The sequence below is a fragment of the Gopherus evgoodei genome, chromosome 23 (assembly GCF_007399415.2).
Source record: "Gopherus evgoodei ecotype Sinaloan lineage chromosome 23, rGopEvg1_v1.p, whole genome shotgun sequence".
Taxonomy (NCBI): domain Eukaryota; kingdom Metazoa; phylum Chordata; order Testudines; family Testudinidae; genus Gopherus; species Gopherus evgoodei.
The window spans coordinates 9947228-9960068 of NC_044344.1; the positions used below are offsets into that span (position 1 = coordinate 9947228).

General features: G+C 50.2%; 1 protein-coding gene across 1 annotated transcript in view; it reads right to left on the reverse strand.

Moving 5' to 3' along the window:
- EFCAB3 (EF-hand calcium binding domain 3) overlaps positions 1–12841 on the reverse strand; it is a 64362-nt gene that overhangs the window by 23366 nt on the left and 28155 nt on the right. The window contains exons 15-26 of the mRNA XM_030541340.1: positions 12209–12313; positions 10479–10550; positions 9831–9935; positions 8958–9029; positions 7668–7772; positions 7074–7145; positions 6755–6856; positions 6439–6510; positions 5626–5730; positions 5060–5131; positions 4738–4842; positions 1248–1352 (exon numbers count right to left, since the gene is read on the reverse strand). Coding sequence (XP_030397200.1) covers positions 1248–1352; positions 4738–4842; positions 5060–5131; positions 5626–5730; positions 6439–6510; positions 6755–6856; positions 7074–7145; positions 7668–7772; positions 8958–9029; positions 9831–9935; positions 10479–10550; positions 12209–12313 — 1092 coding nt within the window. The remainder of the gene's footprint in view (positions 1–1247; positions 1353–4737; positions 4843–5059; positions 5132–5625; positions 5731–6438; positions 6511–6754; positions 6857–7073; positions 7146–7667; positions 7773–8957; positions 9030–9830; positions 9936–10478; positions 10551–12208; positions 12314–12841) is intronic.

Consider the following 12841-nt stretch of genomic DNA (forward strand, 5'->3'; position numbering starts at 1 on the left):
CAACCTCTACCCACACGTTACCATCTCTCAGCACGTCACTCTGGGGAACTGCCGGAGAGCAACGGAACAGTGACCAGGGTGCTTAGCACAGACAGAGTCAGAAGGGTACCCAGAAGTCACCTACTCCAGGACAGGCCCAACAAAGAGAGTAACAGAACACCAGTAGCCATCACCTACAGCTCCCAGCTAAAACCTCTCCAGCGCATCATCAAGGATCCGCAACCTATCCTGAAGGACGATCCCTCACTCTCACAGTTCTTGGGAGATAGGTCAGTCCTCGCTTACAGACAGCCCCGCAACCAATCACATACTCACCAGTAACTACACACCACACCACAGAAACACTAACTCAGGAAACAATCTCTGCAACAAACTGCATTACTGTCCGCATATATATTCAAGGGACAGAATCATAGGACCTAACTACATCAGCCACACCATCAGGGGCTTGTTCACCTGCACATCTACCAATGTGATATATGCCATCATGTGCCAGCAATTCTCCTCTGCCATGTACATTGGACAAATTGGATAGTCTCTATGCAAAAAAAAAAAATGGACACAAATCAGACATCAAGAACTGTAACATTCAAAAACCAGTAGGAGAGCACTTCAATCTCCCCAGACACTCAATAACAGTCTTAAAGGTGGCCATCCATCAACAAAACCTTCAAAAACAGACTTCAATGAGAAACTGCAGAACTGGAATTAATTTGCAAACTTGACACCATCAAATTAGGCCTGAATAAAGACTGGGAGTGGCTGGGTCACTACAAAAAGTAATTTCTCCTCTGTTGATAGTCACCCCTTCGTGTCTACTGTTGGAAATGGGCCACATCCACTCTGATTGAATTGGCCTTGTTAGCACTGACCTGCCACTCAGTAAGGCAAGTCCCATCTTTTCATGTGCTATGTATTTATACCTGCCTACTGTATTTTCCACTCCATGCATCTGATGAAGTGGGTTATAGCCCACAAAAGCTTATGCCCAAATAAATTTGTTAGTTTAAGTTGCCACAAGGACTCCTCATTGTTTTTACTGATACACACTAACACGGCAACTCCTCTGAGACTCTCGCTCACCAGGTCCTTTGGTCATTGGCTGGGCAGCACTCACTCCTCGCATGAACTGGCTCAAATTCACCTTCCCATCCGCTGTAAGGGAAAATGTGGCTCAGGCATTCGCCCAGTTTTCTGGCACTGACACAAACACTACCATGTAGCACAGGGAGACCTGAAAGACTCACCATCCACTGTTACTAATTTCAGCGCCTCCTGCAGTTCCTCATGGGTTAAGTAGATCCCCATGTGGGCCAGGATGGAGTCCAGGTGATGAGGATCAACTCTGTCCCCTTAAAGTAGATAGAAGGATTAGAGGTTTTACTGTTTGCTTTCCTGTAGCTAGGACAACCATTCCGAATCTTACTCGTAATTTGAAATAGCAGAGCCCCTTAGACCTTTTGACGTCACCTCTTTGAGATGTAAAAAATCTCAATTAAGGCCACTGGGGCCAAATCTTCCTCTCACAGACACTGGTGCAAATCAGAAATCTCTACTGGAGCCAGATCCCATCAACCAGTATAGCTCCATCAACCTCAATGGATCTGGCCCAACAGAGTTAAAATGGTGTAACACCACTGTAACTGCAGCCCAGCACCCAACCCACTCATCTTGGGCCAAATTCTGCTCTCAGTTACGCCAGTGTGCATGTAGACACAGAGCAGAATTCACACCCACGAGAGCTGGTGGTTTGCCACTTTTGAATAATGAAGTGCAATATATTAAGTGAAGGATCCTTTTGGCTTTTGCTGATGGTGCTGAAGGCACTAGTGAAATTCACCCCAGGCAGAGAAGAGAGCCAGTATAAGTGCCATTTCAGTCCCATGAAAGACCTCCAGCTAGGGCTTATATGGCGCAAGCCCTCTGTTCATGGGTGAGCTTGACCCTTTGGGTATACTGGGAAGTGACGTTCTTGTTCAGGTGTGTTGATCCAAAGTGATTATTGGAGCACCTCACCATCTTTGCGGTATTTATCCTCACAACATTAAAGAGACAGGGCAGTGCTATTATCCTCATTTTACAGATAAGGAAACTGAGGCAGATTATTTTTTTAAAGGCCAGATTTTTAAAAGGCATTTAGGGGCCTACAGATGCGCACAGGGGCCTCGTGGGATTTTCAATTTTTACAAAACGGTTACTAGGTGCCTATCTACTTCTTTAGATGACTGACTGCCTTTAAAAATCTGGCCCTAAGTGCCTTGTCCAAGATCTGATCAGGAGTCTGGGGCTGAGTAGGTCATTCTGCCTCTTCTGTATGGCTGTAAAACTGTTAATGCCACTGGGAATCAAAACCCTGCCAGGCTCAGCTGGTTCTCGTGTTTTAATAAGAGTTTCGACATCGCCAGCACCTCAGTGGAAACTGCCTGCTCCTGTTTAGTGGCAGATTCTCTCTCTTAAAAACAGCCGGTGGTAACAAATGTTGAGTGCAGTTCTGCAGTCTCTACTCACACGAGTAGCGCCACTGACTTCCGGAGGCACTACTCTTGCGTGTCGGATTTGCCGGATCATTCCCTTAAACCCCGTAACCCTGGTGCTTGCTGCTTTTTTCCAGGATCCAGTTCCCTGCATTCTCAGTGGAACAGTGTAAGACATGCGATAGCAGCATCTTTTCCACCAAGGGTAAGTCAAGTTCTGTTTGAAATGTATGACTCCGAGCATGCTGGAGCTGTGCAGAACCCGGCGGTCTGGGGAGCCTACAATCTTGACTGACATGAGGCGCTTACCCTCCCATGTGTAGAGTCAGGGCCCACCCCCCGGGACTGCATTCATTCAAGAGGAATTCAGAGGGCTTTCCGAAGTGCAAAATCATTAAAACTGGGGCCAGTATTTTCACAAGAGGGGGCCTGAAGGGAACCCAAAGGTCCAGATCCTCAAAGGTAAAATGTAGGTGCCTAACGCCCATTGACTTCAATGGGAGTTCTGGGCATACGTAGCTTTGAGGAGCTGAGCCATATGGAGGAACCTAAATCAACAGCCTAATTTTTTAAGAGAGCTAAACCACCACCTTCTCCTGTTCAATTCCAGGGACGTGGGCGAGTGCTGAGCACTTCTGGAAATCAGGCCACTCCCTTCAGAGGCTCAGACAGGAGCAGGGCTCACTGGAAACCGTGGCCCACTCGTGGGCACTGGGCACTCTTGAAAATCTGGGCCCAGCTGCCTACCTTTGGGCTGGCAGTTTTGAAAATCGTGGCCGGACCTTGGAGGGTGGGGTTTTGAAAAGCAAAGCGCTCAGCAATGGCCTAGTGCAGTGCCAAGGGAAGCCAGTGGGAGCAGAGTCACATTCAACACCGAGGGCTTTTAATGTGCACGCTGGGTGACTGAGGACAGGTCTACCCTTAAAACGTTGTGTCGGCACAGCTGCGCCGCTGGAGCACTTTAATGACGATGCTTTAAGTCAATGGGAGAGAGCTTTCCTGTCAGCGTAGTGACCATAGGGGCCAGTTTCCCCTCTTTTCTCGGGGGGCTTGATGTCCCCTCTGCCCCCAGCCCCACCCCAACCCACCCCTTCCATGAGGCCTCGCCCCTAGCCTGTCTCTTCTCATCTTTCCCCCGCCCTATTCCAACTCCTTCCCCACATGGGGTTCTAGCTCGATGGTCCTGCCCCACTGCAGCCTCCTGTAGAAAGGGGGGAGGGGGAAATCGCTGGGGGGAAAGCACCACTCAGAGACAAGGGCCAAACACGGCCACGGGCAGGGAAGCGGCTGAGCCTTGGATTCCGGGCTCTGTTCCTCCTGCTTTAGACTGCTTTGGTGCGACAAAGGCAACTTCCAGCCATCAGGGAACCTCTGTCCACAGAGGAAATGGCCATGTGGGACAATGGCTTTATGTCACTGCCCTACTGCAACCTCCTACACAGAGGGTGTATGGAGGGAATAGCTGGAGGGGCAAAGGCCACGGCCTGAGAACCTCAATGCTGTGGTTATTCCCAACTACCCAGCTGAGGCCATAAGAGCTGGCTGCAAGAGAGAGCAGCCTGATGGTCTAAGGGGAAAGTCAGGTGAGGCAAGGGTGGAGTTAGCACCTTTGACAAGCCCAGGCAAGTTCTAGGAAGGAGCAGCCACCCCCATCACCTCCACCCACCATCACGTTGGCAGCAGGAGGCCTCGCCCCACACAACAAAGAGGCAGAGCGGCATTGAGCTCATTGCTACAGTTCAGGTAAGGTAGCACTGGAAGACATACTTCCACGGAAGTTGCTTTGAACTATCTTCATTCAAAACAGAAACGGGATGGACTCCTGGAAAGGGGTCACCGTGTTGGGATTGGGAACAGGTGGGGCACGACATTTAAAGGGCAGGATCCTGCTCCCGTATCCAGTGATGTAAATCCAGATTAACTCAATTGGAGCAGAGTCTCATTTACGCGACGGTCATTTCACATTACTTTAGTCGGGGTTCACATATAATTCTATCTGACTTTATGCCCCCTTCACACTGCGAGCATGGGGAACATTGGCCTTTGTGTAAATGGGCATCAGCCAATCAGGTCACTGGCGTCAGTGGGGTTACGCCAGATTTACGCCAGTGTAAGTGGGAGAAGACACTGGGGCTAGGATTGATTTTTCCCTAGTCTTTATTGTTCACCCATCTCACCACTGTCTTCTGGATTTCCAAGGTTCCAAATCAATTCTGCTGATTTCAAGGCCCCCACCAAAACCAGTGAGGTTTCCAATACTCACCATCAACGGTCACATGTTTCAGCACCTCTTGTAGCTCTTCATTGGTTAAATGGACCCCCATGCTGTCCAAGATATAGTCCAGGTTCTGGATATCAACATTGTCTCCTAGGTTACATGGGAAAGAAAGATCTATAATTTAGACCCTGGGGAGCTTTGCCTGAGTGAGGTGAGAGTAATAACAGAGTAAGGACATCAGGGTTTGGCTTATGCAGAGAATGTGCAAGGTCCCCCTGCTTTAACCCTCATCTACACCTGTCTCCTACTGTCCGGGGAGGGACACACCAATAATGAATGTGTAGAGAGAGCATCTGTACTCACTTACTCTGCGCCTGGGAGGGTCTCTGCGTACTCATCATGCTCTTCACAAAAGCACTCAGGCTGACTTTGCCGTCTGCTGTAAGGGAAGGCAACACTGAGAGACAAAGGCCACAAATCTGAGCGAGTGGGGCCTGTTTTATAGCCACCTCTGGGGTGCAAAGGCAGCTTCCAGCTACCCGGGAATCCCTGTGCACAGAGGAAATAGCCACATGGGGTTCTGGCTCGATGGTCCTGCCCCACTGCAGCCTCTTGTAGAGAGGGGGTAAGGGGAAATCGCTGGAGGGGAAGGAGCATGGCCTGGGAATCTTCACACTCTAGCTGTTCCCAGCTGCCCCCTTGAGGCCAAAAAAGTGGGTTGTAAGCGAGAGCCGCCTTTTGATCTAAAGAGGAAGAGCAGACGAGGTGAGGTGAGGGTGGGGTCAGCACCTTTGACAAGCCTGGGCAGCACTAGGGGGGAGCAGACTCCCCCCATGCCTCTGCCCACCACTACGTTGGCAGCAGGAGGCCTCGCCCCACACAACGGGGCTCTGACAACACAAACGGAGCCAGGGTGGGAGTGGACATGCTCACTGTCAACGGGGCAGTGCTTGAGCACCTCCTGCAGCTCCTCCGGGGTTAAATGGATCCCCATGTTGGCCAGGATGGAGTCCAGGTTCCCCACAGCCACTTTGTCCTCTGCAAACAGAGAGAAAATATTGGAATCTGTGCTTTGTTCAGTACTTGAATGTTTAACCAACTAAACTCTGCAGTACTCTCCTACGTGCAGCCAGGATGAGAGAGAGATTTGGCAATATATGAATCATAATAGAATAGTAATAGTAATCTGTCCTAGACAAGGAGCTATCGATAAGCACAATCCCTCTGTGCTTTGTATCCTCAACAGTTCACTAGCATATCACGCATTGGCCTGCTAAACCCAGGGTTGTGAGTTCAATCCTTAAGGGGGCCATTTGGGGATTGGTCCTGCTTTGAGCAGGATCTCCTAAGGTCCCTTCCAACCCTAAGAATCTATGATTCACCCATATCACAAGTATTACTACTACTATGTACAAAATCCTCTGGTAAATGAATGCTATTACGACCCCCAGCACTACAAACAGTACTTATGTGCTTAACTTTACTTCAAGGAGACTTCATGTGCGAAAAGCAAAACCAGTGCATGTTTGCAAGATCAGGGCCTAAGGTTACAAAGTCAGGCTCTCAAGAGTGAGGAAGGGCCAGCATTAAGGGCTCTGGTGTAACCTTAACTCTGCCCCTTGTGCGGATTCATGAAAAGGTGGTTTTTAACTACATGATGACACCTTATTTTTTCCCCAGAGGACACCAGCCTCATTCAGGTCACTCTCTTCTAACCTCTTTCTGGATTATTAGATGGTCACTCACCTTCCCCTGGGAGCAATTTCTGGACAATCCTCACTGCCTCCATAAATTCGCTCAAATTCACCTTCCCGTCGGCTGCAAGGTAAAGCACAGCTCAGAGTCACAGGACACTAAAGAACACAGAGGCTGAGGGGCAGGTTGATTAGCCAAAATTCAGGTTGATTAGCATCGAAAGGAGATAAATTGCCATAATTTACTTAGAACTTCCTCCATTCTATGTGGAAAAACTGAGGAATGCAGGGTTTCCAACGCTCACCATCATTTCTGTTGATTTCAAGCCCCCTGCTAGGGAACACAGAGCAAGATTTCAAATACACACCAACGGTCACATGTTTCAGCGCCTCTTGCAGCTCCTTATTGGCTAAATGGACCCCCACGCTACCCAGGATGTCATCCAGGTTCTGGAGATCCACTTTATCCCCTAGGACACATGGGAAAGATGTACAGTTTAGCCAACGGGGCAGCTTGACTGTATCAGGAAAGTGTCATAATGGAGTGAGGACCTCAGGGTAGGTTTGGGCAGAGCATATGCAAGTCCCGCCGCCTACTACTTTAACCGCATTGACACCACTTGCCAACTGCCAGGGTGGGGACACATCAACCTTGAGTGCTGAGAGAGCACATCTGTTCTCACTTACTCTCAGCCTGGGAGGGTCTCCGCGTTCTCATCACGCTCTTCATAAATGCGCCCAGGCCGACTGTCCCATCTTCTGCAAGGGAAATCACCTCTCAGAGACAAGGGCCGGACACGGCCATGGGCAGGGAAGCAGCTGAGCAAATAAGGCCTGGGATTTTGTTCCTCCTGCGTTATAGCATCCCCATGTCACACAGCTTCCAGCTACCCTGGAACCTCTGGGCACACAGGAAATGGCCACATGGAGGCCTGGCTCTATGGCCCAGCCCTACTGCAGCCTCCTGCATAGGCGATGTATGGGGGGAATAGCTTGAGGGGCAAAGGCCATGGCCTGAGAACCTCAATGTTGTGGTTGTTCCCAGCTACGCAGTTGAGGCCATAAGAGCCGGCTGCAAGAGAGAGCAGCCTGATGGTCTAAGGGGGAAGTCAGGTGAGGCAAGGGTGGAGTTAGCACCTTTGACATGCCCAGGCAGTTCAAGGAAGGAGCAGCCACCCCCATCGCCTCTGCCCACCACCACGTTGGCAGCAGGAGGCATCGCCCCACACAACAGGGCTCTGACAATACAAATGGAGCCAGAGTGGGAGTGGACATGCTCACTGTCAACAGGGCAATGCTTGAGTGCCTCCTGCAGCTCCTCCGGGGTTAAATGGATCCCCATGTTGGCCAGCACAGAGTCCAGATTCCTCACATCCACTTTGTCCTCTGGGAACAGAGAGGAAATAACACCGCATTGGTTCATGACTTGTACATTTAGCAGTCATCCCACACAACTGAGCTAGGCACTCTTCCCCTTCGGGCAGCCAGGACGCGCGAAAGATTTGATGATATGGAAATAATATCAATAATATTTTGTCTCTCTCTAGCAGCTGCTATGTGAGGATCTCAAAGCCCTTCACACACTTTTGTCAAATAAATTTCACACTCGCCCTGGGAAGGGAAACCGAGGCACGGTGCATTTAAGTGATTTGTTCAAGGTCACACTTCATTAGGCTATTGCTCAAAGTTTGTAGCAGAGGTGGGGAGTACAGGCCTGGTGTCTTGGCTTCTAGGTCTGTCTTTTAGCCATTAAACCATCCTTCCTGTCTGTGCTACATGGTAAGTGACAGTGAACCCTTAAAAGACTATGAGCTGGTGGTGCAATTCCGTTGAAGTCTAAGGGAGCTCCAGCAGGGAATTTGGCTTTTGGAGCTGGTTATTCATTATGCTCGACAACATGGTTGTGTCTCTCTGATGCCCTTTAGGCTGGCATTGAAATCGTTCGGCCTCTTTGCAACTCCGCAGAAAACTTATCATATGCTATTCAAGTTGGGCATTGAATAAAGCAAGAACTCCGAACATGATCAAGAAAAAACCTGAAGTGGAAAGACTCCACCCATTAAAAATCCTGCCCTTCTGGCTAATTTGTCCAAGACAGTTAACTGACTCCAGTTTCACACAGCTCAGCCCCTACGTTTCAGATAAGCAGTTATCTGCGAGCACGGTTTCTCTTAGGTTTGTATCGTGGAGAGCTCACTAATGTACCACATGGATTACTATTGCTACATTCAGAAACTTCAGTTAAAGGTACACTAGTAAGCCCCCAATCCCACAAACACTAAAGCTTGTGCTTAACTTCACCCCTGTGACTTCATTGAGACTTCACGCTAGTGAGTCGGAGCCTGTGCATATTTGCAAGATCAAAGCCTAAGGTTCCTAAGTCAGATACTCTGGAGTGAGGAAAGGCAGCAGTTGAGGTCGCTTAAGTAACCTTAACTCTGCCCCCTTATGTAGTTTCATTAGGAGATAGCCTTTAATTACCTGATCACACAGCACTTCCCCCACCATGTGTCTCCTGCCTCATTCAGTGCAGTCCCATCTATCCACCTGTATTGTAGGAGTCTCACTTACCCTCACCTAGGGGCAATTTCTGGATAGTCTTCACCCCCTTCATAAATTCGCCCAAATTCACCTTCCCATTGGCTGCAAGATAAAGCTCAGAGTCAAAGGAAGCAACATACACTGAAGTACACAGAGACCAATGGGAATTGACCCAATTGCTGTAGTCAGGATGGTTAGCACGGGATGGAGACACTTTCACTTAAAAAGGGACTAAGAACTTTCTTCTTTCTAAAGGAAAAACGGATGGAACCCTTGAAAGGGGTCAGAGTTCTAGGATCGGGAAAGGGAGGGGCTGACGTTTAAAAGGGTCAGATCACGATCCCCTCTCCAGCGGTGTCAATCCAGATGAATTCCACTGAGCCAGAGTCTCATTGACACTATGGTCACTTGCAGGGCTGACTCCAGCCTTTTTGCCACCCCAAGCGGTGAAGCAAAAAAAAGAAAGATAAAGCCGTGATCGGCGGCAGCTCTACCGCGCTGCTTAATTCGGCAGCAGCAATTCGGCGGCAGGTCCTTCCCTCTGAGAAGGACTGAGGGACCCGCCACTGCAGACCAGGACATGCTGCCCTTTTCCATTGGCCACCCCAAGCACAGGCTTCCTTCGCTGTGCCTGGAGCCGGCCCTGGTCACTGGGAATCAGTCAGTCGGTCCTCTGGTGGCAGTAGCATGACTCAGCTTTACTCTAGCGTAAACGGGAGCAGAATCTGGGCCCAGGATTTATTTTAAGCAGATGTATTGTCCCTGTTGCCTGCTGTGCACACACCACACCACTGGCTTTTGGCAAGCACAACGCACAACCAGGATTTCAAATCTTCACCGTCAATTACGCTGATTTCAGGGTGACCCCCGCAAAGAACACAGAGTGAGTTTCAAAAGACCAACCATCAACAGTAGCATGTGTCAGCACCTCCTGCAGCTCCTCATTGGTTAAATGGACCCCCATGCTGTCCAGGATGCAGTCCAGGTTCTGGATATCCACCGTATCCCCTAGGATAGGTGGGGAAGATTTAATCATTGGGGAGGTTTGCCAGAGTAAGAAGAGAGTAATAATGGAGTACGGCCCTCAGGGGCTGGGCTCGGCTGTGCCTTTAAATGACTCTTCCCAAAGATGGAACCATGCAGGGGTACTGGTTCTGGGCTGTCTTAGGAGCACATCCCTCAATATGTTGAATGTCCTCAGCTCCCAACAAGTGCCCAGAGGATAATGGCTTCTCCAGGGAGGCTGCCATTCAGGCCTGGATTTTCAAATCTACCCAAGGGAGTTAAATGCCGATGCCCATCGACTCCCAGGTCGAACCCTAACTCCTTTAGGTCCCTTTGAAAATCCCAGCGTGAGTGAATCTTTGTGCCACCAGGCACATGGGACTCAGGACCGAAGCAACATTTCCAGCCAATCATAAAGCAGGAATCCAGTGCCGCCCACACATGCGTGGAATGTCATGCTGACAGGTGCAGTGATTGTTCCATTGACATATGGCTTTGTCCACCCGCCTGTCCTTAGCCGCTTGGGTTGCAGTAGCCCTGACTTACTTTCACACTGGGAAGGCCGCCGGGTGCCCATCATGCTCTCCATAAAGTGTTTCAGCTCCACCTTTCCGTCGGCTGCAAGACGAAATGCAGATCAGAGACAGATGGCAAGATAGAGGCTACGTTTGCCCCTGGCACTGGGGGGCATGATTCCCTGCTGGAGGAGACACACTCATGCCAGCGCTGACTGAGCTAGCATGCTAAAAACTGGGCGTGACCACGGTGACACAACCAGCTAGCGCCCTGAGTATGTACCTGTCTGAGACCCTAGGCTGGTACTCTGGATCACTAGCTCCTCCCACCCCTTGTGCTGCCACGATGACACTCTATTTTTAGCATTAGTGAGAGTATTTCTCACACATTCCATGAGAGCTAGTGTATTTCTCTTCCAACCAGGAATCAACCCCCCAGCTCCAAGGGCCGACATGCCCACAGGCTGTGGCCTATTTACATTGCTCTGGCAGCATCAGAAAAGCTTTAAAGTGAGTGTAAATACAATTCACATTCACTTCGGGGACTCTTTGCACTGGCTTTGGCATGTCCCAGTCTCAGCCAGATGGTCCAAAGGCCAGATCCAAGGCCTGGTGATGTCCATGGGAATCTCTGCAATGAGAATCTTTGCAGACAAAGGACTTGGGCCCGTTTCTGAACTCAGACACGGATAAATCAGGAGTAACTCCACTACAGTCAGTGCAGGAAGGATCTGCCCCAGCGTCAGCGAGGGGCAACTCATACCCATGGTGTATTTAGTACTAAACCCCATGAAAATGTGCAAAGGGCAATGGGGATTTCCCCACGATTTGTTGGACATTTCCCCCCGATCGTTCCACCGGGCAGTGAGGTGGGGCTGGGAAAAGGGGCGAGTTCTCTGCGTCTTGACATGGGGGGGGCAGTGATTTATTCACACTGCTGTCCCTCCATGTTAGAAAGCAGGAAATGTGCCAACAAAACATGCTTGGAGAAGAGGAAATCGGCCTTGTGGGAACACAGGAAAGGGACTAAAAGCAAACAATCCCAGAGGGGATCATTCCCCCGCCGTGGAGGGTTTGAGCTGAAATGGAGCAGCTATCCCTGAGGCAGACTGACGTCAGCCCTGAGTGTTCTGACACGCGCGTGTGTGTGCATACACCCTGTACAAACGTGCGTGCACTTGTCAGAACACCCGTGCACACGTGCAACTCTGGAATCTGGGCCTGCAGCAGAGTCAGGCCCTGGGCAACCAAGCTCCAAAGCCCAGCAGCAGCAGCAGCTCGACAGCGGCTCCAAAGCCTTTGCTGAGGATTGTGATCGCTCCTGCTCCTGCTGTGGGCCCATAGCGTTGGTGAAGAATCCGTTCTGTGGTCCGTGTGGGTCTTGGAGAGTCTGGAGTCCAGCAGCTGAATCACATTAGTCCACCTCAGTGTTGGTTGGGTCTAGAGAGTGCAGTTGGCTACGCTGCAGGCTGCGTTCTGCAAGCTATACTATTAAAGCAGCCGTCCGGGGAATCTGACTTTCAAACAATACACTGTGTCTGTGTGATTCATTGCAGCAGCTCCTAATCTGCTGGGATACATCATCCAGGTGACCCGGTCCTGCCCCTCAGCACCGATTCCTGACGACGGACTCCTGCCCCAAGCACTAAGCCTGACTGCCCAAGTCCCGGTCGCTGACAATCTGCGTGTGCACACCCCTCCCCTCCCAGCTCCAGCAGAGACGCCATTGAAGAAGACAGAGGGACATGCCGCATTACTCACCACCACGAGTAACACCCCCCAGCGCCTTCTGAAACTCCTCAGCCGTTAAATGGATCCCCATGTTGGCTAGAATGGAGTCCAGGTTATCGACATCAACCTTTTCCCCTTTGGATGGGGGGAGGAAAGAATGCATAACATGGTGTCATGTCTCTAAGGAAGATGTCATTCTGTGCACCGGTTCAGGACAGTAAACGCTGGCAGCGTATCCATCTGACTCTAGGGGGGAATTCCAGAGGCTCAGAAGGCCTTTATCCAGCACAGAGTTAGCCAAGTCACTGAATGCTCCTATGCTGACGTGAGATTTTTTTTTTATGGCCGCATAAAGTCAGGACTAGAGATGTGCAAAACGTTACAGATCCAAGGGCCGGCATACGCACAGTCTGTGCACTCATGTAACAAAGTCAACTTCTAACCTGAAGCAACTCCTGTGTGTGGATGCTCTTATTTCAGATTCAGAGAGGTCTACGGAAACGGGGCATGAGCCAGTAAAAAAATACCCACTTACGCCAACAGTGTAAGGCTCCCAGATGGATTTCAGAGTGTCCACACAAGGGGGGGCTGCACTGATTTAACTGAATCAGTTTCCAAACTGGTTAACTCAGTGCATGAAGTGTGTTTAGACGAGACCGACGG